The following is a 25,035-nucleotide window of genomic DNA, read 5'->3' as shown; positions in this document are numbered from 1 at the left end:
TGTTGCATTGCCAGCATGAGGGGAGAGGGCTAAGGTGGAGGAAGAAGATCCAGAGACCAAGCATGGAGATATCAAAGGCCACAACTTTATTACTTACAGCTTTAACAGAGCATTGGGAGTGCATAGGGCTCAGGTCCCCAATTGGCTGACCCACCTGTCGCTGATCAGAGACGTGTTATCAGTCTCTGCTTTACAGAGAGGTGTTATCAGTCTGGGAAATGACCTTGGGAAATTAAGCTTTGCCGCTTTTTCAGGACTTTTGCTGACTTCAACTGACTTGTTTGAACTGGGGGGAGGGGACTGGGGGTATAACCTCTCAGGAAAGACTTTGCTTCAGCATTCCAAACAATCACTATGTATCAGTGCACTTCTAGGGAGTTTATCTGAATAAAGACCTTTAACTCATACAACCATGTTGGATGAAGTGGAGAGTCTGGGATAACACTTGGAATTCATGAACATTCATGTTGCCCCCTCCCACTTATTAACTATGTTAATTATCTTGGGGTACACTTTGCACCAAATCAAGGGCCTAGTGTTTAAATCAGGTCCAATTCCAGTTAGCCATCAACCAGAAAAGTGACTGATTACAGTTTATTTGGATCTCTTGAATGCATGGTTTCACTAGAAGTTAGAAAGAAATGCAGCAGAATGTGTATGTAAGGAAGAAGAAGCACTACGCAATCATAAGCAGAGTTATGCCCACTGATTGCAATAGATTTAGAAGGGTGTAACTTTGTTTAGAATTTCTCTATACGTTCCAAAAAAAGAGGATTAAGGAACAGTAGTTTATTTGACATGAGCTTGGATGGTGGGCTAGAGCTTGGGTAGGGTGGGCTAGAAGCTGAATGAGTGAATGAATGAATGACAGATGCTGGAAATTTGAAATGAACTTCTGTAATCCCATTCATAATGGCTTGCGTCCTTGTTTGTTTCTGCTCAACCTCTATGTTAAAATTTTTCAAAGCTACCATAACTATCCAGTCCCCTCCACACACACACTGCACTCTCCTCCTTAAAAGGAGATTGAATTATTGGAAATGAATAGTAGGTTTTACTTTAATTATTGCCTTTCCACTGCCTTTTTCCTGTCCTGTGAAAAGGACAGTTTCTCACCTACCTTGCTACCATTCAAGATAGCATGTGTGTATGAAATTCTGGGTGAGAGTGAAAATAACGGAAACAATAATACTATGTTCCCATCAATTTAAGGAGTGTAGATCTAGCTTTTCTGAACTAAAACTGCTGTAAATGCTGAGGAGAATGAATGTAAATGAATGCAGAGTGTCCATGAGCGAGATAGACATGCATTACAACCATCTGATGGGCTAGTGTATTCTGCTATGAGTCAGGAAATGTGAAATGGCTTCTCACCAGCAGCCATCCTTCTGAAATGGCTTTAAAGCCAAAGGAAGCTGTCCCCCCACCCCCAGAAGAAAAGGACTGGGGATTGGGATCGTGCTCAGGATCTAAGTGAAAATTTTACGTAACTCCTGACAAGGACAATATTGCCCTTGCATTGTTCTCTGTCATTAACAGAGTCAGTGAAGCATCATACTGGCTAATCTGCTCCCTGCTTAGATCCCAAAAACCTCTAATCAGCACCTGCAAGGTCATAAAATAAGTGATAAGTCTTTGTGGATGCTTTGAGTTGTTTCTCACCATTCCCTCCTGCACCATTGTTTCTGCCACCACCCGGACAGAAGTCCCTTGCAAGAAAAGGGGACTTGAGATGAATCTGGTGTCCTGAATTTGTGTGGTATTATGCAAATATCACTGCACAATTCCTGTTTACTGTAGGCTTGCAGAGTATCTCTCTCTAGCCTAGTAATGTGAGGCGTTGCCTGCTCTCTGATAATTGTATTTGCATTAAAGTAGTTAGCCCTACCAGACCATTGCTGGTCTTGGCTAGGAGCCAGACAGCAATGTGAGGACTTTCTAGAGCAAGGAGACTTAAAAGTGATTCCAAATTGCTGGCAAAGGCCGGGAGGAGAATGCAATGTTGTACCCTGTATTCAAGGTCTTGTGAGATTAATATCAATGGCCTAGTATTTCTGATTTTTTTGATGATATGGATTTCCACTGTGTTCTCCTAACTAATCCAGTGACAGAATTATTACAGGTTTTGTCCCACCTATATCAGCACCTGGTGTTTCTCTAGAAATGAAGAATCATGTTCTTAGTCAAACATTCGCTGCTGCAGAGGTAATTTAGGAATCATGTCCGCACTTTAAGTTTTAGATAGAACTACTACACAGTACCTTTGTAATGTTTCCATAGAATGGGAAATGAGCTGCAGCAGCATTGTATCAATTTCCACAGCAATCTGGAGAGAGATCTTGTCATTATCCGTGGCTTTCAGTGTTTAATTCAGTTACACAGAGTGCAATAATAAATACCGACAGGCATTTCATTTGAGACTAGTGAAGACAAAGGCAGGTGAAATTTATTATCCTCATGTTGTTCTTGCAGTTTTAGCCGCGTCTGATTTCCCCTGTTCCAAGATAGTGCAATCCAGAGCAGATAACTGTTGCAATTTTACCAAATATCTCATGTCACCAGTGGGGAATGTAAGTCATAGAGCAATCATTGACTTGTTGAAGGTCACAAAGAACGCAGAGGCTAATTCCTGGATGGAAATACTGTCTCTAAGAGCTCTGCTTTAATTGCTAGACATGCTGGTTTGGAAAATGGATTTTAAAACACAGGTTGTACAAAACTGGAGATGGCTTCACACTTGAGACTTAAATATTCTTTTTGTTTAAATCAATCCATACTTAATAATAGAGCTAAAAGTATACATAACTATATTCATAAAACCCAATTTCCAATATTTAATCGCACTTTGGTGAAACCAAGAAACAAAATCCAAGGTGGGGAGTGGTTTTGTTCAACTTCTAAGTGGTTTCCACCTAAGGTATGCTGGACAAAGTACAGACTGTTTGGAGCTACAGAAAACAGAGGCCATAACTGCAGCCTGGTGCAGGAGAAGCCCCCCTCCCTGTAACTGTCATGTGTTCTCTTAGTAGCTGTATGGGGAGAGAGTTAAATTGAGCTGTCATGGCCTTAAGAACAAACAACGGCTAGAACCCTTGGGCTGGATACAAACTGTTGCTGTCTCATTCCCCAATCTTTTTCTGCTGCCTGAAACACTGTAAGAAAAGGCTTTGCTTTTAACTGTGGCCCACAAATCCAGCTACCTATGACTGTCATCTGCTCTCAGGTTTTTCAGGTAGTTATTTCTTGGGGTAAATAATTGGGAGCCAGTGTGTGATGGTATAGTTAGGCTGGGACCTGGCAGTCATGGGTTCAAATATCTACTCAGCCATGAAAGTCATTGAATAACCTTGGTGGTGGTAGAGAGTGCCCTCAAGTTGACTTATGGCAACCCCTGGTGGGGTTTTCATAGCAAGAGACTATCAGAGGTGGTTTGCCATTGACTGCCTCTTCAACCCTAGTCTTCGTTAGAGGTCTCCCTTCCAATTACTAATCAAGCCCAACCCTGCTTAACTTCTGAGATCTGACAAGATCAGGCTCACCTGGGCTATCCAGGTCAGGGTGAATAACCTTGGACCTTAAAATAAATGACCTTCCTTACAAGATTGTTGAGAGGTTACATTGGAGGAAGAGAGAATCATGTATACCACTGGAGCCTTAGGGTGGTGACTTTGTGCCAGGAATTCTATTTCAGTCTGTTACCTTACAGGGTTGTTGTGGGAATAAAATGGGCAAGGGAGAATCATTTACACCAGCTCAGACTCCTTAGAGGAAGGGCAGAATAAAAATTTACTAGATAGTTAAGCAGCAGATTGTGCCAGTTAGCCAACAATTAAAGCGTTTTCATTGAGGGGGGTTGTTTTCATGTTATTGTTTTAACTGTTGTTAAATTGTTTAATTAAATTAGATTTTCATAGTATGAGCTTTCAAGACCCTGATGGGTGTTTTGACTCTTGAAAGCTCATACCTTGGAAAACTAGTTGGTCTTTAAGGTACTATTGGATCCAGATCTCACATAACGGACAGAATCCCTGGATATTATCCCAAGCTCCTTTGCATTGCTGGGGTGCTGGCAAAGGTATGCAACCTGTTTGCTATTCATCAGCTGTAAATTTGAGGGGGGGGGATATCAGTAGGAGCCAAGCCATCTCCTTCTCAGGATAACCGATCTTCCTCCTCCTGTATGTCTGGTTGCTTCACTGAATTCAAGCAAGATAAACCTTTTACAGTCCTCACTCTCTTTCTCTGTTGTTAATCACTAACCACTCTCCTCATTTTTATCCAGTCATTTTTGCATTCTCTAAACCATACTCTACAAAACAGATCTTTTACAACACCCCCCCCCCATCTTTCTTGCCATTTTTCTGCCTTTTAAATCCACCCACTCCCTGAAATGCTGAGGTCTTTAAAGCACATTCCTGCTTGGTGAATCATTGCTAGCTGGGAGGGGGTACAAAGGGAAGGAATTCCTTAGAAAGCATTACTGATAGCAGAATGCAGCTAGAGCTGAAGATTTTCCCTCTCTATATGCAGGAGTCTCAAAGGGGTAGCTTTTAGACTAGGGGTGCCATTCCCTTGCCCGGGGCTGGGTATCTCCTGCTCCCACCCTTCCCCCAAGCCTATTTACTTGGCCAGCTGAGGGCGTGCTCCCCAGGACACCCTCCCCTGGGTGGCATAGCGCACCCCCAGGTGGCAAGGCACGCTCCTGTGCCCACAGCAGCCAGATTCGGGCTGAAACGCACCCCGCAGTGGGCCTTTTTCAGGATGAATCGTGCCCCACAGCGGGCCAATCCAGCCCTATGGTGAGTGTGGGAGCACTCCCGGGCCACACTTTGACCCACACAATGACATCACTTCCCGGAAGTGATGTCATTGCACAAGGTGGGAGTGTGACACACCAACCTGGGGTCACAGTGAGGTAGGTGCCAGGCTCCAAATCTCCATCCGGGGAAATCAAGGGACTTGGCAACCCTAGTTTAGATATTATCCTGAAATTAGTATTATGGGCTAGTGCAAAAAATGGTTTAGAATCCAAAGTTAGCACCCACTAAGTGATCATAGTTTTTTGGGCAACATACAAACTATAACTGCATGGGCTCTATAAGCATGGTCAGACCATGTAAAAGTGTAGGTTATTGCCCCCACCCACCATGCGTGATCAGTGTTTGGTGGAAAGCCCTGTCAAGTCACCAGCAACTTATGGTGACCTCATAAGGTTTTCAAGGTGAGAGACATTCAGATATAGTTTGCCATTGCTTGCCTCTACATAGCAGCCCTGGACTTCCTTGGTGGTTTCCCATCCAAATACTAATTAGGGCTGACATAGCTTAGCTTCCAAGATCTGATGAGACTGGCCTAGCCTGGGCTGTCCATGTCAGGGCAGTTTGTGATCAGTGTACATAAACTAAAACAATGTAGAGGCTGATTCATACAAACCTTTTGGTGTAGTGAGATGTGAATCACTGGGTCAACCTTGAATCTTCAGTTAAACAATTATCTGTCATCTTCAGCCTTGATTGCATTCCCCATGTCACTACTCATCTAGCTTTTGAACAATGATCTTGGACTTTGGAAAAGCAATCAAATGATCACTGCACCATGGATTCTGTGCTCACTATTTAACCAGCAGCAGCTACTCTACATTACCATCGTGTACATGTCTAGGCATATTTTTATGGTTCATATTGAAGTTTGCTTGCAATGGCCAGGTCCAAATCACTATTAGGAATGCTGTCACTCTGTTGTCTCTGAAGTTCTTTTACGGTGCACCCAGTTGCAACCAGGTCCTGCTGGTCATTTGTATGTTTCCTTCTTCTTATGAGCCCGCTGCTACCTATACAGGTTACTTATGGTTTTATACATGCGTAAATGGAAGATTTTCTTTTTCAAAAATAAGATTTTTCTATTCCCCTGTACCCACCTTCTTGTTTTGTTTCTTCCAATTTTTTATTTGTATTAATATTCCTTTGGTTTTAATGTGCAAAGTTTTTCTCTGTGTTATTTTAAAGAAAATCTCAGAAAGAAGTAAATATTTGCATTATCTATTCCTGAAATTGAAAGTAAATCTGAAAATATTGTAAGAGAAGTCTTTGAGTGCTTTCAGAGTTTGAATCATCGATCTCTGCATTTCTGTACCTGTTCATCTTAGGTTTTTGGACAGTAACTAAGAAGTACCCTGAGAGAGTGCTAGCAACACATCATTCACTTACACTGGACATGTTGTCACAACCAGCAGCAGCAGCAGCGGTTTTTCAAAAGCAATGAATCTTCAGTGTACAGAGGGCCTTTCTAGACTAAAAGGAAAATCCCTGGTTTTATTCTTAAAGCAAATGTAGCCAGGATCCACTGTCAGTGATGTGATGAACACTCTCCACTTGCTACCAAAGAGACAAAGTGATTGCTTTTATAAAATCAGGAATGTTGTATGTTCTGTTGCTGGAGAGGCAAATCCTCAACCTTCAAAGAACTATGCACATCCATGCACATATTTACATGCAAATCAGGAAAGAAAAAAGATTCATAACATGGGCCATTTCCACACATCCTAAAAAGAGCTCCCCACTCACTGAATGGTTGTGTCTTTTCTGCTGGATTTCTGACATCTCCGTTTCCAAAATGGATGCAGGCAGTTTCGCAGCACTGCGAAAACAAAAGCAAAACTGCCCACATCCATTTTGAAAATGGAGATATCAGAAATCCTGTGGAAAAGCCACCAGTTTTCAGAGAGTGGGGTGCTCTTTTTAGGACATGTGGAAACAGCCATGATGGGGAACTAGAAAGAAAGAGGTATAGAATCCAATGTTAGCACCCACAAAGCAATCATAGTTTTTTGGGCAGGATACAATCTATATGTGCATGGGCGCTATATGCATGGCCAGACCCCATAAAAGTGTAGGATTAATTTAAACACTCAAGTTGATAATTATCTGCATCTTTTTAAAGAACTGAATGAGCATCTCCTACTTTGGTGGTTCAGCAAAGTAGCACTCAGCTTCTAGAAAGTTTATTTTTAAAAGAACAAAGGACCACTATTAGTTTACGGTGGTATGTGGACTTCAGTCCTTCATATAATTACCTTCAATAAAGCACCTGCAAATGGCTATTCATGGTGCTACTGAAAGGAAACTCACTTTGTCTCAGTTACAGTTGGCAATGTATGGATGCTGCCACCTGTGTTTTTGTTATCCATTGGTCCTCAGGCTGCAAGGCTATCTCTTGACAGAGCAATGTGGTTCAGCTCTTGCTAGAGTGTGCTTGACATTATATTTTGGCATTGTGCCTCCTCTTACTCTTCCATCTTATGTTCATCTATTGGCTGTCTCTAAATATCAGAGGGCTCTTCTTTTGGCTATGTTAAATACTTTTCCCTCTGCTGTTATGCTGGGTAGATTCTAAGGAGTAGCTTATTCATACAGACTTTGTCCTTGTGGATCTGGTGCAATTGAAACTTTGGCTCATATCCAAGGCTGGTGCCAGAGTTTCTGATGCCTGAGGCTGGGGGCAGCTTCAGAGCTGTTGCCACCCCCATGCGCATGTGCGTGCATGCACGCACGTGCACAAGCACACCCAGACTGCTCAGTTGCCCCGCACTGCCCTGGCCACCTGCCGCGCTTGGTTTGCAGCTGTGTGGTAGTGGCAGCGGCAGCAGCACGGGGCAACTTAGAGTCAGACCAAACGAGATGAAGGTCGCGCAAGTTTTCTTGGAAGGATGGAATGGAATAATGACAAAAGAAAGCAAAGGGGAAGGGGAAGGAGAAAGCGGGAAGGACCTAGAGAAACAGCTGCACCTCAGGGTGTGCACTTTGAATGAGCGGCTGAAGATGCAAATCCTTCTTCCAGACACAAGCCCCCCTCCCCACCCCTGATGCAAGGGCATCCTGGGAGAGAGCAACAGCAGCCCACCCCAGAATGGTCTTTGGGTGCCCTCGTGTCCAGCAGGCTTGTGCCTGGAAGAAGGATATGAGTCTTCAGCAGCTCATTCAAAGTGCACACCCTGAGGCGCAGCTGTTTCTCTAGGTCCTTCCTGCCTTCTCCTTTCCCTTCCCCTTTGCTTTTTTCTGTCATTATTCCGTCCCATCCCCACCCCCAGTCCCCCCAAACAAACATCACTTTTCCTCCACTCCTTTCCAGTTTGTGAGGTGACAGGCAGGAGATAGGGGGGAATGCTTGGCATGCTTGCGTCCTCCCAGCCCTCCCACTCAGTTGCTCTGCAGCGCACACCCGTGCCCCCTCCGGTGCCTCTGCACTCAAGGCAATTGCTGGACCTGCCTCCATTGATGCGCCGCCCCTGCCTCCCAGCCCTCCCACTCAGTTGCTCCATGGTGCATGCCCCTGCGCCCCCTCTGGCACCTCTACGCTCGAGGCGATTGCCGGACCTGCCTCCATTGACAAGCCGCCCCTGCCTCCCAGCCCTCCCGCTCAGTTGCTCCATGGTGCACGCCCCTGCGCCCCCTCTGGCACCTCTACGCTCAAGGCGATTGCTGGACTTGCCTCCACTGACGTGCCACCCCTGCCTCCCAGCCCTTCCGCTCAGTTGCTCCATGGTGCGCGCCCGTGCGCCCCCTCTGGCACCTCTACGCTCGAGGTGATTGCCGGACCTACCTCCATTGATGCGCCGCCCCTGCCTCCCAGCCCTCCCACTCAGTTGCTCCATGGTGCGTTCCCCTGCGCCCCCTCTGGCACCTCTACGCTCGAGGTGATTGCCGGACCTGCCTCCATTGACGTGCCGCCCCTGCCTCCCAGCCCTCCCGCTCAGTTGCTCCATGGTGCACGCCCCTGCGCCCCCTCTGGCACCTCTACGCTCTAGGCGATTGCCGGACCTGCCTCCATTGACGCGCCGCCCCTGCCTCCCAGCCCTCCCACTCAGTTGCTCCATGGTGCGCGCCCCTGCGCCCCCTCTGGCACCTCTACGCTCGAGGTGATTGCCGGACCTGCCTCCATTGATGTGCTGGCCCTGCTCATATCTTCTTTGATTGCATGTTGGTGGCCCCTTTGAAAGATCTCTGTCTCAATCCAGCAATCATTCTGGTGTTTCTTTCACTACTTAGGCTTTTTTGTTAGCTAATTCTGATTTTGGTATAATGCTGTGGCAAAATTTCTAGTTTCTGTGGATTCAATGAGATGGTGAAATTAAAGGGCAGTATTATGGCTGTCAAGAGTTAGACTCATACAGCCAAACCTCAAACAGTGTCTAGGGACTGCCATCCAAATGAGTTCTCTGTGGTGCATACCAAATCTGTTCAAAACTGAACTCAGTTCTGCCGGCTGGGCTAGCAGCGTCTGGAGAGGCAGTTCAGCAGTAGGACAAAGAGCACACAGCCACACCTTCCCTGAACTGATCTGACCTTGGAGAATAGGTAGAATGAATGCAAAAAGGCTGAGCTGCCATAGGACATTAGAAAGGTATTGCATCTTGACAGCAACCCGTCACTTTTATTTTGGCAAACTGCATTGCAATTGAGCAGCTTCGTTTTCTGAGGAGCTGACTTGGAGGCAGAGGGGGAAATTGGCTCTAGGAAAATCATTCTGCCTATGAACTAGGTTTTTAGAAATTTTCCTTAAAGCAAATCCAATTTTGTCAGGTAAAACATTTAATGAGAAATGACCTGTTAACTGTTTGAAGAGAACTGACCAAATATCAGAGGGTAGTTTTAGTAACAAAGGATATGGGCTCCGGTGGGGCTGGCAAAAGCAGTATGTCTGTTCCAGTAGAATTGTGGTAGCATGTATCAAGGTGAACATAGCTGAATACTAATTTTTATCATAACTGCATTCACATGATATAAAATGATGTCTGGAAATGATTGGTAATTAACAGCAGGCCTTATTACAGTCCATTCCTTTAGGGGGATTTACAGAAATTTTAAAAATGCCAGATAGTATCATGTGGGTAGCTGTATTGGTCTGCAGTAGAAGAGTAAGATTTGAGTTGAGTAGCACCTTAAAGACCAACAACATTTCCAGGGTATAGGCTTTTGAGAGCTCCCTTCATCAGCTATATGATAAACGTATCTGATAAAGGGAGCTTTGACTCTGGAAAGCGTATACCATGGATATCTTTTTGATTTTTAAAGTGCTACAGGACGCAAATCTTAAAATACTGCAATGTAGTCATTTAAGTAAAACTTTGGAAAGATGTTTGGGTTTCACCATTGACTTACTGGGCAGTCTCAGTTGCCTGTTTTAAGAGTTGTGAATGACCCAAATCAATTTCACAGCACTGTTGTCCAAATAAATAAGGGCATGTAGCTAACTTTGCCTGAGACTTTGCTAATAGGGTGGACTGTAATGCTGTATTACATCCCCATTCAAAAAATGTACTTTAGCTAGTGTGGTTCAGTTGGTGGTCTAAGATGGCATCCTAACCTTGCAGAAATAGAGTGAAGGCATCCATTTCTGGCCCCAGTGAGATAACCTTTCTATCTTGATCTTTAATATCCAAAAATTCATGTGTGTAGGGTGCACTAATTTTCTTGTGTTTCCAGATACCAGTAGGATGTGTAATGGGGCTGTTGAGGCACTTCCTTGACTGTTACCAGTTCTACACACAGTGCCATGACAAATGAGCAAAGATGCAGCTGCTGTAACAACAATAGCACCAGAGGCAGCTTCTAGTTGGGTTTAGGATTGTGTTCTTCAGAAATGACATTATTCTGATGTCTTGAGAGTCCAGAGCTCAGTACCTGGGATTTCCATTTCAATTCAGTGGGTAACTAGGTCCAGTGTACCTGTAAACTCATCCACACTCACACCAAATATGAAAGAGAATGAAACTGGTACCTACTGATTTTACAAATGCAAATTAATTGAGATTCTTATTCTGCAGAAGAGATTGCCAAAGTAGTTCATGCATATTTTTCTATTGCCAATGAAGCTTTAGCTTCATGTTGTTGTCAGGATTTGATCATTAATCTTTGATGCTGTGGATGTCATCCGAAAGAAAATTCACTGTGATAAACAGAATCTGTTAATGAGTTCACATCCAAGGTATTCCTCCTCAAAACTTCACAAATGCAGCCTTTGATAACAAAACAATGCACCCCCACATCAGACTAGGGTTGTGCAATTTAGTATCACTATACCAAATATATAGCTGGATATATACCAATTCGGCATTATCTGGCTATATTGATAAAAAGTAGAGAATTCCTTATAAATTCAGGATACTGAATGCCTGAATGCTGAATATCCCAAATATATGCAGGATATCTAGCAAATGCAGCTCCAGCTGTTTTAAAGCAGCTGGCTGCTTCCAAGCTGTTTTTTTTCCCTTTTCCAGGCTTTCCTGAGCTTTTTTCCCCACAAGCTTTTTTCCCCTGAGCTTTTTTCCCCACAAGGAAGGAGAAGAAGGGTGTGAGTGGGTGACCAATGGGTGCAGGAGCTGAAGTTGTCTGGCCAATCAGGGATTCTTTGATGGGACAGAGCCTTTTTCAAACCCTGCAAGGACATAAAAAGCAGGCGTGGCTCAGAGCAAACTCCATTTTGTGGGAGGTTTCTAGAGACTAGTGGGACTGGTGTGTGCTGAACCTGGCCTGCCTTCTGGCTGCTCTCTGACTTTTGGTTTAACTACCGCCTGCCTGGGTTGCAGCTGTCTGCCTGGAGGAAGATCTGACTGAGGGGATGGGTAGAAGGAACTGCCTGGCTACCTGTCTGAGGAGAGATATTCACCTGGTTTGAGAATCTGAGGTATATTGTTTTTTCCTGTTGGGGGGGGGGGCGGGGAAGTTGGCCTTGTGTGGGGTTGGGAAGGGGAAACCTTGTTGTTAAGTGAAGCTTACATTCATACTTGCTAAATTGTTTTAGTACTGTTGATTAGGGTGTTTGGGCTGTTTTAAGAGTTTGCTTTGCTCTTTGCTGGCTGATTATTGCTGTGTGGGGGTGGGAGATTGTTTTTTCCCTGTTTAAATAGTTTTTTTTTCCAGTTGTTAATTTTTGAGAGTTTTCTTCTTGTGAGGTGGCATTGTATTTTGAATTTTTCTTGTTGTTATATGCTGCTTTTCTGGAGGGGAGTATCACTGTGTTTAGTGGAGTATCGGGGCTCTCTTCTTGTGTTGTGCTCACCTTTTCTGACTGCTAGTAGTTGTGTTTCTTCAAAAGATTTTTATTGTAAGCCTGGTGAAGGTCTTTAAAAAAATAATTTTCATCTTAGGGACCAATTTTTGGCTAGGTATTTTTACAAGACAATTAGAGTGGGTGGGTGGTAAAATTTTGTGGGTTAGTGTGCTGCTGTGAAAGTAAGTGCAGTGCAGTACAGTCAGCTAGGTTTCCTCTAAAAGTAACACTACTTGTGTCAATGAGGGAAGAAGAGTGAGAGGACAGTACAGCAGGACCTGGGGGAAACATGAAAGCAAAGATTAGAGAGGTGGAGAGGAGGTAGAGGTAGAGGTAGAGGACTGTAGCTCTCTCTCCCCACACACAGAGGAGACCTGCCACAGCCTGGCTGCCTTCCACCAGCCCTGTCTCTGACTTGGCTGGTGGCAGCAAGAGGCTTCACAAAGTCCTCTTCACTGAGGCAGCTGCAGGAGCACCGGCCCCACAGGTGCCTGGGGCAGGAGCCAGCACTGGGCAGGGGCTGATAGTGAGGCTCCCCTTCTTCCAGCTGTTGAGACTCAGCAGTAAGAGAAGGATCAGCATGAGGTGTCCTTTGGAGTAGACTTGGGGGATGTGAGTCTTCTGGTCCTTGAGCTCACCCTTAGGGACCCAGAGAACACTGGAGGAACTGGAAGAGAGGCTTGCCCCTGGGGAGCCTTCTCTGGTTTCCTCTGAAGCCAGTAGCAGGCCTTTGATGGAGAGGCAAGAGGAGAGGATGGAGGTGGCAGAAGAGATGGAGGTGCTGCCCCCAAGGTGCTGCTTTCTTAACCCCTTTGCCCTCAACTGTCTCTTTCTGCCCCAAGTGCCTCACAGGAGGCAGCTTCTGGGATGTCCACAGCTGCAGGGCAGCATGGATTACCCTACACCTCCACTGTCTGGGAGCACTTCCAGAAGATGGTGGATACCTGCTATTTACTTTACTAGCATTGTAGGGCTTATCTCTCGAATACTAGGATGTAGAACCATTTGAAGAAACACCACCAGGCAATTTTTCTTCAAGGAAAGAGACAGGCTGGTGCTTCACAGCTGCCAGCAAGCCAGGAGAGGGGTTGTCCCATGACTACCTGTGGCATTCTCCCCCCCCCCCCAGGTCTCTTGTAGGGGAGGTTTTAGGAACATAAAGGTTTTAGCCTTTATATCCCAACCAAAATGTGGGTGGGGTGTTACAAGGGAGGGCCTCAGGGCTGGGAGGGCTGTAGCAAAGCACATCCCATCTAATCAAGCTGCATTGTACCTTCACTTCCCTTGTAACCCCCTATCTTCCTAGAGGTTGGGATATACAGCTCAGGGATCTCCATTCCTACGTATGTCTGGAAAAGGGAGCTCTGACTCTTGAAAGTCTACACCCTGAAAATCTTGTTGGTCTCTTAGGTGCCACTGGACTCAAATCCTGCTATAGGGAAGGGAACCAAGCATCTCTAATAGAGATCCTTGGTGGGGGTGGCACTAGTGTGCCAAGAGGGGGGATCCAGAAGACAGGGAAGATCACTTGGTAAATCACCTAGATGATCATTCTCTAGACAGACATCCCTTGCCCACGGTTGAGGGTGTCAGCTTCTGCAGGGTGCTCCAAGAAGTCTGTCCTTGGTAGACCCACCCTGCTTGCACCATGCTGAGCAGACCTGCCCCCCCCTTTACAGGGCTGCCAAAGAGTATGTGAGGGCACAGTTTTCCTACACTGCTGGGAGAACTGTGCACTTCATATCAGACATCTGGACCTGCCCTCAGTCACAGCATGCATACCTTGCTGATTGCACACTGGGGACCACCCTATGAACTTCTGAGTGGGGGTGGGACAAGTAGCGTCAGGCAGGGTGAGAGCCGCTGGAGCTCCTGCAAGATGTTGCTCCATACCAAGGTTCTCAACAAGGTACACACAGCGAACGACATTGCTGCCAGCATCGAGAAGCAATTAGTGGGGGAGGGAGGGAGGTACCTCACCACGGGATACACGGTGACCAATGGCAGTGAAAACATCTGGGAAGCGGCATTGAAAGTGTGCATCAAGTGTTTTTATTTCATGGCCCACAAATTTCACCTCACAGTGAAAGATGTGCTGAGTCTGTGTTCTTCTGAGGGAACCCAAATTAGATGCTGCAGCTCATGGTTTCCAGTGTCTTGTTGTGAGATGCCAGCACATTGTGGGTCACTTCTTGCGCAGTGTGAAATCTACTCACCAACTGAAGCAGAAGCAGATGTGCCAGAGCATTGCCTGATCAGCAATGTTGGCACTTGCTGGAACTCCACCCATGCAATGCTCAGAGAGTGACATTTGGAGGGGGGAGAATCAGTTTGAAGTGGGTGACCAGCTCCCAGATGGTGGAGGTCCTTAGGCCCTTAAAAGACTTCACAGTCTCATCTGACACAGCGATCCTGTGTCTGGTCATTCCTCTGATCCAGAGGAGGATGGCCTCCTTTATGGACTCAGGTACAGGACGTGTATACCTTGTTCCAGCAGTGCACATGCTCATGAGAAGGCTGCAACAGGGTATCAAGTCCAAGCTGCAACCTCTCACCAAGAAGGAGTCATACATGTTGGGGAACATGTGCGACCCGTGGATCAAAGGCAGCATCACCAAGCAGGCTAGAAAGCAGGCCAGCTTGATAGATGAGCTCTCTTGGTGGATGCAGCGTACGCAGGCCATGAGAGTACCCTGGCAGCAGAGGGGAGGAGGGAGAAACCTGCACTGCTATTCCTTGTACCTCCTCTTCTCAGCAGGGTACCCCCCCACAGCTGCTCCTGAGATATCCATGGAGATGGTGGGCATCGAGGAGGCTCTTGGCCTCTTTGGGACAATCTGGACTAGATTCCCTGCAATTTTGGTGGAGTTTGCTTGAAAACAGCCCTCCCAGCTCCTCCAGTAGGTTCCCCATAGGAAATAATGGCCAGACATAGTTGGTATTCCCAAATAAAATTGGATTCAAATTCCATAGTGGATTATTTGGACCCAAAAATCTGTAAAAAAAAATGGTATTATTCAGATCCAGGTATCTGCAATAACCTGGCTCTGAATAATACCATTATTTATTTATTTATTTATTTATTTATTTATTTATTTATTTATTTATTTTTGTGTTGTGCACCCCATATTCATAATGCAAGACCAGGCATTCTGCAGACTGGTCAAGTTACTTTTCACTGAGGGGCTGGCTCTAAGCTGTAAGTAGGTACCTGATAAATTAGACAAATTGCAGTGGCACAGAAGGGGAAGTTTTTGCAAAGACTTGTGCAATATTGTGAAATACTTTTTACATCACATGATCAAGAAAGGTACTTCTAGCATTTCAACCCTTGCACTGAAGTGTCAAAGTAGGAGCATGAGAAGTTCATATGTAGAAATGACCGAAGACAAGGCTGGGCAATCCAATCTACACACCAGTTCCATGTGACAGAAGTCTACAGAGAGACCAGAGTGTCAATGGAGGAGTTCTATTTGAAGTGGAACTGGTTTATTTCATTCTGGAAGGAACAGGAAATAAGTTTGTTTCTAAATTCTATGTCGAATGCTGGATGAACTATTGGTTTACTGTATTTGTATTTGTATATATGACACAGGTTATTGCAAGTTTGATAATTTATTTATCTATACTTTTGTGCATATTGAAGTTATTAAAACATTGAAACAAAAATTGATATTAATATTATTAGGCTGCTTTTATTATTGTTTCTGTTTTAATAGTATCATTTTGCTGTTTTAATATATTTTGTGTAACATACTATAAATATTATAATCTGCTGGTCCACTAGTTTCTATGATGTCCTCATTAATGTATTTTATTATTTTTATGGTATTTTAGTGTTATGTTTTTATGTATTAGGTTATCAGCCTCCTTGAAAACTTCCCAGCTAAATACAGGTTATGTAAATGGTTCAATAAACATTTTGTTACTATTATTGCTGTGTTGCTATTTTCTGGGGTCTACATTATTTTCTCCATGATCAGAAAGGCAGGGGAAGGTCAATGGAAACTTGGTGGATAGGAGGTGAGAATGGTGAACTGTTGAAAGATTATATCTGGGGTACCCTAATGTAATGTAAAACTGTATTGTAACCATTCCTTCTATTTTTTTTTCTTCCAGGTGGAGCGGGAAATAGCCATCCTGAAGTTGATAGAACACCCCCACGTTTTAAAGCTGCACGATGTTTATGAAAATAAAAAATATTTGTAGGTATTATTTGTTTGCGCAGGGAAAGGGAGGGAAGGAAAATGAAATATTGTGGGGAAAATGCATTGAATGTCCCCTAAAGTGGAAGTGTAGGCTAATGAATGGCTCTACACATCAGGTATTCAAATAGGTAATAGTTTCATTTTTTCTTTTGTTTTTATTTTTTCCATTACGGTGATTAACTATGCTTTTCATTTAACGTGTTGAACTAAACAGAGATATATAACTAGTGTCTGTTTTCTGCTGTTGATGACGGATTATTTCTGTAGTATTTTATCATAAAAGCCGACATCGCATTCACCTTAGAGCATTCACCTATTCATAAACTTATTATCATCTCTATGAAAGAACTAAAATTACTCAGTGTGGGAACATTTTGGCAATATCTGCAAAAATATTTGTTTATTTACATTTCCTTCTCATGCTGTCTCAGTGACAGACAAATATGATTGGCTGTGCAGCGAAGAGATGAGGTGGCATTGTTACATGACATGAATCTGATTGGTTGGGATCAACTATGTAATTAATCATATTCAGCCCTTAATATTCAGTTGAAATAAACAGGAAATAAGGAATGTTTCCACAACTGAAGGATTTTACAAGGAAATATTTCTCTCCCCTCCCCCTCAAAACGTAAATCAAAACATTCAATACAGCCCTAAATATCCTTGTATTATGCTGGAAAGTATGACTAAGGTGTTTATTCAAGGCCTTTATGATTTGAACATGGACCACCCAAACTGAAGTTAAGCAGACTCCACAGCTTATAAAACTATTAGGCTGCAATCCTACAAGTCTTACCTGAGAACAAGCCTCACTGATGAGGTTGCCCGCTCTGGGTTGGGAAATTCCTAGATTTTGGTGTGAACCCTGGGGAGGACAGAGTATGGGGAGGAAAAGGACCTCAGTGGGATATAATGCCATAGAGGCCACCTTCCAAAGCAGCCATTTTCTCCGGGGGGGGGGGGGACTGTTCTCTGCATTCTGGAAGATCTCCAGGCACCACCTGGAGCTCTCAAGGCTCCCTCTGGAGATTGGCAACCCTATTAAATGAGTCTAGTTGGCCTTACTTTCAAGTAGACATGCATAAGATGGTACTGTTAAGTCATTAAACTCCTCTACAATCTAAAATCAAGCCTGTTTCTCTTATTAAAGAAGTAATTGAAAAAACAAACTCTGTCAAAATAGTCAAATTTTTCATTAGGCTTACAAAACAAAAATCAATGTTTTGTTCTCCCTTGGCTGGATTTGCAGGAATAATTAATTAATATAACTTATTCCCAGGGCATTGTGACCATCAGTCACTGGGTCTGGACCACGGACAGCCTTTCTGCAGCTCTCAAGATTTAGTTAGAAGCCAGAAAGGTCAGATTTGTTGCCACAGACAGGTCATATTAATCTTAACTCAACTGGGTATTGTGGGGAGGGGTGACTATTCAGAACTGGAAAGGGCAAACAGAAGGGAACGAAATGTTATTTTCAAGTTTCAAATAGTATTGCAAGCAAAGTGTGCGTGTGTGCATGCGTGCATGTGCACGTGTGCACATATGTGCGTGCATACATGCACGTGCATAAACATGTGAAATCAAACCTTTGCTGGAGTTACCCTTTTAACATCAAATTTCTGTAAAAGTATAAATGAGAACTCAACACAGGAATGGGTGTAATAACCCCACATGGGCCAGACACCCCAGACACCTCTAACTGATTTTTAAAGAAAAGTTTAAGAAAAGTGGTTGTAATTTCATTTTGTGTAAATAATAATACTCATCAGCAGCTCTGGTGTATTGTTACTAAAAGCAACCTCTAGTTCAGCTATATTTGTACACATTCAGGAAGAGGGGCTGGTAGAAATGCACTGTTCCTTCCTCTGAATGATAACAGAATATTAAAAAAATATTGTTGCATACCTCCTCAGGTGAGAAACAGTTCATGAAACTAATGGAGTAGGTAGGTGGTAAGATAGGTTTTTGTTTTCAAAAAGGTCATGTCAGAGCCAGGAATTAAAGATATATCATTATACCCACTGACTTGAAGGATAATGAAGGTACAACATTTGTATATGATTAGTACTTATTTTTAAATGATGTGATCATTTTTATGCTAAATAATGCCCAGTTACATGCATTTTCATACATTAAGACATGCTATTATTTTAATAAGAGATCAGGGGAAAATCCATATATTAAATGTTAATTTTTTTAAAAAATTTGGTTTGATCAGACTGCAGGTTACTTTTCAAAATATTAGCCCCAAACTATGGATTTTCATTCACCACTGCTATATTGGAGCCATTCACTCATGACTCTTTGAGCCTCAGTTAAATCATCTGCGAGATGGGGTTAATAAAATTATTTCAGAGATATGCTAGGAACCTCAAATGAAGAATAGTCATTGTCAAAGTGTAAACAGTTAGCTCTTATGATTAATGATGATAATTTAAAGAGAATTATACAGATTTTGTGCTAAATATCATTGTCAATTATTAAAATGAGCAGTTAAGATTGGCATATTGAAAACAAATCAATCAGTAGATAAATGGGGTTTGGATAATACAGTAAAAGAGAATGTCTATGGAAAGCTAAAAAGGTTTTATGTAAGTATTGTTTATAACATGTACCGTTCAGGATTGGGAGGGTCAAAAGGTCAATGTTAATAGCATAGCGCAATGCTTTCCCTCCCTCATTCTTGTCCTCCCTCTAGGAACAAATGAGTCTCTGGTTACTGCATCACCTTTCTATCAAACCTCATGTCTTGATGGCAATGCTAGTGGCACGGTTTCTTAGGCATCTCATGAATTATGGTTGATATTTCGGATGCCAAAGACTAATCGCAGTGCAGCACTGGGGAATGTTTCCTCGATAAATGTTAATTTCACAAATCATGTTTGACTTTTGGTTTATGATTTAATTTGTGACAAGGGGCTTTGGTTGAGTAGATTCCTAATGCGGTCATGAATCAAATTCTTTTTCCACAGTTTGTTTAAGGCTGAAAATGCATTTGGAAAAAAATTAAAAATTGAGCAGCCTAGTTAAGCTAATGTGTCAGTCATTGTACTACAGCTTTCTTTCTTTCTTTCTTTCTTTCTTTCTTTCTTTCTTTCTTTCTTTCTTTCTTTCTTTCTTTCTTTCTTTCTTTCTTTCTTCTGTTTCACACAATACAAAATCCTTGTAGCCACCACAAGGACCTTCTATCAGATGTGTCTCCCAGATGCATGTGGGCCTGGTTCTGATGGTGACTGTGGTACATGAGTACAAGTAGTGTCAGCCTTTTCTGCCCATACCATTCTCACATCCAAAATGGCCCCAGGGAGCAGCTATTTGCTCCAGTGGAAAATGTTTCATTTAATAAAGGATGCACATAAGCAAATGCTGGGTTCAACCTGTTTAGCATTTCCACTGAAGATAATTCCAGATCAGTTGTTGTGTTAGTCTGTAGCAGCAAAATAAAACAGGAGCCCATTAGTACCTTAAAGATTAACAAAATTTAGTCCAGTATAAGCTCACTTCATAAGTGACATGAAGTGTTCATCCAGTTGGCAGATATTTCTACTCAAAGCTGCAAATGGCGGGAGGGGCCAAGATGTTATAAAGAGAGGCCAGTTTAACACAACCCAATCAAGAGAGTAATCAATCCACTTGGTATAGATGATGACCACTCCTAGCTTTTGATAGATATGCAAAAGAGGATTAACTTATGGTCTAGTGCAAGGAGAAACATGATATGCAGAATTGTATCTAATTAGAGAAGTATAGAAGTATAGTGGATCTAATTAAGTAAGGGTCAGCTGTGGTAACAAGATCCTTGCTGAGACCTGGAAGAAAAAGAGTGCTGAACTTCTTAATTCATACTGACTCAGGAATTTCCATTGGAGTCTCCCTTTGAAGTTGTTTTGTGTAAGTATAGTGACATATAGATTAGCAACAGAAAGCCCTAAAAAGTTAAAACATTCATACATTGATTTCTGAATATTGCGATTTTAATGTCTGATTCGTATCCATTTATTATTTTGCAGAGGGACTGACCCTTTTGTCCAATATAGAGAGTAGAAGGATTCTGGTGATGCATGATGACATATATTACACTGGAGAATGAGCTAGTGCATGGCCCAAGATAGCATATCTGATATAGTATATAGTGGAGTCTTGTTTTATCCCCTCTAAATAATTAGATTCACAGTTTGGGAGTATTTCTGCACTACAGACTTCTGGAAAGATGAGTAAGCAGTTTTTGGCTGTTTTTTATCCAGTTAGACTGATATACCTACTATTACCCTTCCTGGAAAAGTCTGAGGTTAACTACCAGGACCCCATTACACCAATCTTGTTCCAATTACATCAGCCTATAATGTGTTTCTAGGAGCAATCAGTATGTGTATGTGTATGTCCCATCAAGTCACAATTGACTTATGGTGATCTGAGCAAGGGGCTTTCAAGACAAGTGTGAAACAGAGTTGGATAGCCTGTGCCTTCCTCTGCAGAGTCTTCCTTGATGACTGCCCATCCAAATACAGACTCTGCCTAGCTTCTGAGTTCTGATAATATTGGGCTATACAGGTCTAAACTGGACCAGCGTACCTCAGTGACTGCTTTCTATTATATGAACCAATCCAAGCCCAGTGCTTTTGACAGTCCACACATTCACATAATGTGCAGGGAGGGGGAGAGGGAACAAGTGCCGTGGCCATGCCCCAGTCTATTGGCGATCGCCTGGTTGTTTGCTGAGTGAGACAATGCCCAAGATGTGGCCACATGTATATCCCCTCCCTATGATCAGCGATGCTGGGAGAGTTGCACAGCTACTTCTTCTGTGTAGTTGTCTTTTCAGATGACCAGGTGATTGTGTGGAGGCAGAGGCAGGGTTAGCACCAGGATTCCATCTGTGCACGTTCAGTGAGCACATGGGGTGTCATGGGTCAGTAAAGTAAGATGTGGACAGTAAGATATGGAAAGGCCTTACTTTATGTAAGCCTGGAGGTAGCAATCCACAAAGCCTTCTTGGTGGTGGTTCCAGAATTATGGAATGCCTTCTTTTGTGAAGCACACTTTGCTTCCTCCTTTGTGAATTTCAGGAAAGCTGTTAAAACTCACTAATTTTAGCAAACTTTCAGTTGGCTCTGTGCTTTTTTGTGTTCCTGCCTCTCCAACTGTTCTATAATTTACTATTTTTAGATTGTTGTGAACTATGAGTATGGGGAGGACAAACTTCATTTTGCCCATACATGTGAATTTGGATGTCCCAGTGAACTGGGATTTATTTCAAGCCTTCCCAAATGTAGAAAGCCCTCAGTCATGCTCTGCACTGAAGGGCAGGGCAGGGAGGAAATACCTGAGCATGGCAAAAAGCTGTAATCCTGTGTGTCACAGACAAACATTTGTCTCGATGGCTTGGATCCTATTGTACAAAGCTGTTGGAACAGCAGCAGCCCTTCCAACGGAATAGGCTTTCTGTTTACTGAGAAGGAAGGAACAATTTTTGCCAGTTTCTTCTTCCTGCTGTAGCCTCCCAACTTCCCCATCACACTGTTTCTTAGGCTTCAGATGGCATAGAATGAGAGGGAGGGAGCAAGGAATTAGCCTTCCTCTAACACAACTCTGTTCACGCTGCCTAGGAACCAAGCCAATATCTGAATGCAGTCTGATCTGACATTTGACCCCCTTCACTGTACAAGCTCTTTCCTCTCTGGAAGGGCTTGGTGCTTCTGTCATATGACAAACAGAAGCTTCAGTTGTATAGGTCCTACTTTATTATCCCTCTATTTGGATTGCATTTTGTTCATGTGGCAAGTAGAACCCTTGCACCTAGAAAAAGTTTTGTGCATGTACATTCTCAGGCCTTTTTTGCACATGCAATTTTTGCCATGTTTGGCTCTATACCTCTTCAGGTTTTCTTCTGAATTCTGGATGACTAACTCCCCCTTCAGATTTCAATGTGGCGTTTCAAGGGTTCTCTTCTGAGTTTTCTGCCTGTGATTTTTCTGCACAGGGAGAAAACTCAGAAGAGAACCCTTGAAATGTTGCATTGAAATCTGAAGGGGGAGTTAAGTGACCAGAATTCAAAAGAAAACCTGAAGAGGTATGGGGCCAAATGCAGCAAAAAAGGCCTTAGTCTCACCCTTCTCCCCCACTCCCATCTTTGTTAAAACTCATTAAAATAAAGTTTTCAGTCCTTGGCAGGGTACGGGGAAAGCTGCAGGGCTCGTTCCCCTGGTCTAGCCTTGTCCATTGTGCTTGGCTGACTCAATGTTCATTGGATCTGGATTGCAAGTACTTTGCCAAGGCTATCATCCTCCCTCTCATCCATCTGTTCACTGAATTGCACCTGATCAGAATATATCTCAGTTAGTGAAAAAGATTGTATTTCCTTAATTGTCTCGATTCTGCTGTGTATGGGGGAAGGGGACAGAAGCTGTATTCTTTGTGTGTATGTGTGTGTGTATGTGTATAAAGTGCTGCCATGCCACAACTTGGCAGCAAGTGCTGCTTGGTTTTTCAAGGCAAGAGACTAACAGTGGTGATTTGCCATTGCCTGCCTCTGCACAGTGACCTGGACTTCCTTGGTGGTTTCCCATCCAAGTATTAACCAGCACCAACCCTACTCGGCTTCTGAGATCTGATGAGATTGGGCTAACCTGGGCCATCCAGGTCAGGGCTCTTTCTAGTCTCTGTAGTCTTATTTTGCTTCCCTGCCTGACTCTCAAAGCCAAGTATGTTCATTTATATTAATAGGATTTATATGCTCTTGTACTGCTGTCTGGGAACTGTAGTTCAGTCCATTCAATTCTATGCATGTGCCAAAACAGTTAATGCCACTGACACACCACATATACATTAACATAGTTTATTTTAAATGGGACATAACTTGGCTACTTCACCAATACGAAACTTCTTAAAATACTCTTCATTTTGAATTGCAAGAGATTATTTGAGACAATCATATAGGGTTGCCAACTCCAGGTTGGGAAATTCCTGGAAATGTGGGGAGTGGCACCTGGTTTAGGGAGGGGTGGGATCTCAGCAAGGTATAATGCCATAGAGCCCAACCTCCAAAGAAGCCATTTTCTCCATGGGAATTGATCTTTGTAGCCTGGAGATCAGTTGTAATTCCAAGAGATCTTGAGGCCCAACCTGGAGGTTGGCAATGCTACAAACATAGCAGTGTTTATCTTGTCATGAAACAGGCATTATGGGCAAAGTAAGTACAGATGTTGATTTAATGTTTTGTGAAGTTCAGAGCATCCATGCTCATGAAGCAGTTTGCAATGCATTGAGAAACTGCAGCTTCTGTTTATGGTATACAAGTCCCTATTTTCTATAAGCAGGAAGTTTATGCTAAAACAGGGTATAGTCAGACAAAAGCACTAAACAAACTACAGAGAATGTATAAACTAAATGTTAAGATTATTAGGGGTTCAGAAATAATTGCCCATGGAGCAAAATTCCTCTGGAAAGGGAATTAGCTGATACAAAATCTTGTTCATTTTCTTCAGCCTACATGAATCAACCTTCTGCATGGATTCTGCTAAATACTACATGCCCCTGTATGTGTCTGTGGTAGTGTTTTTAGGCATGAACTATAAATAACAGGCATTTGAAAAACCTTTCATCCCCTATAAATCAAAGACTGAAGTAACTCAACAGCATAAAAACACTCTGTAGCTCAGTCCTAAATAAGCCTAGCAACCTTTTCCCTAAAAATAAGCAGTAGGTGGTTAAAATGGTATCTTCTTGTTGCTGTTTTAAATCACAAGCACATGTATATTTCTGCCAGGAGAAGAGAGGGGGGGGACCAGTTTTAAAATGAAGAGGTCTTGGCTCACTTCCAAATTAAGATTTAAAAATTCATGCCCGTCGTAAGAATGTATATCGCTCTTGAATAATTTATATGCTGCGCCCAATAACAAGAAGCTTAATATCTGATAAAGATTATTTAATCAATAGACAATGGTGCAACAAAAAAGTCATCAAAGAATTGTAACATGTCACTCTAGACTAGGGATTTCTTAATGGGCATGAAGAGATGAGCTGGTCCTAGGCTTTCATAGCCCTTTATGTGCCCAAAGTAATGCCAGTCTCCACTGTGGGGCCACGAAGGAATTTTCCTTCAGGCCAGATTGCCCAGGTATCGTGGAGGTTTTTTTGCCTTCCTCTGGGAATAGAGCAGGGGTCACTGGTGATGGTGGTGGTATGGAGATTTCCTGCATAGTGCAGGGCTTGGACTAGATGACCCTTGAGATTCCTTCTAGCACTATGTTTCTAATGCTTTCCCTACTGAAGTTACTGCCCTGCCATATCTTGGAGGTTCTTGTTGGACTGTGTTCTATTGTTTTACTGTTTTATATTGTTTTAAATTATATTTTATAATATTTTATGGTATTTGTATATTGTTGTAATTGCTGTTAATATGATGTTGTGACCTGCCCTGAGCCTGCTTGCATGGAGGGTGGGATATGTATTTATTTATTTATTTTATTCTATTTATATTCCGCCCTCCCCGCATCAGCAGGCTCAGGGCAGATTACAATTAATACACTAATATAAAATACGAATACCTTTAAAACCAATAAAACTCCTTAAATATCTAAAAACACACAACAAACAATACAGCAGCAGATTTTATAAAGATATATAGCAGCAGATTCCTCCAGGAACCACCACCCAATCACCTCCAGAAATATATGGCAAAGGCTAGGTGGTAGGGGCACAGTTACCTCTAGATAGCCAGCAGGGAGGCCGAAGGTGTCAACCATATGCCTGGCAGAACACCTCTGTCTTACAGGCC

General features: G+C 43.0%; 1 protein-coding gene across 1 annotated transcript in view; it reads left to right on the top strand.

The window, feature by feature from the left end:
- BRSK2 (BR serine/threonine kinase 2) overlaps positions 1-25,035 on the top strand; it is a 612,383-nt gene that overhangs the window by 409,127 nt on the left and 178,221 nt on the right. The window contains exon 3 of the mRNA XM_054972235.1: positions 16,168-16,253. Coding sequence (XP_054828210.1) covers positions 16,168-16,253 — 86 coding nt within the window. The remainder of the gene's footprint in view (positions 1-16,167; positions 16,254-25,035) is intronic.

This window comes from Eublepharis macularius, chromosome 2, assembly GCF_028583425.1.
Source record: "Eublepharis macularius isolate TG4126 chromosome 2, MPM_Emac_v1.0, whole genome shotgun sequence".
NCBI lineage: Eukaryota > Metazoa > Chordata > Lepidosauria > Squamata > Eublepharidae > Eublepharis > Eublepharis macularius.
Note: the sequence above shows the minus strand (reverse complement) of the source record. Positions and strands in the feature narration are given on the sequence as shown.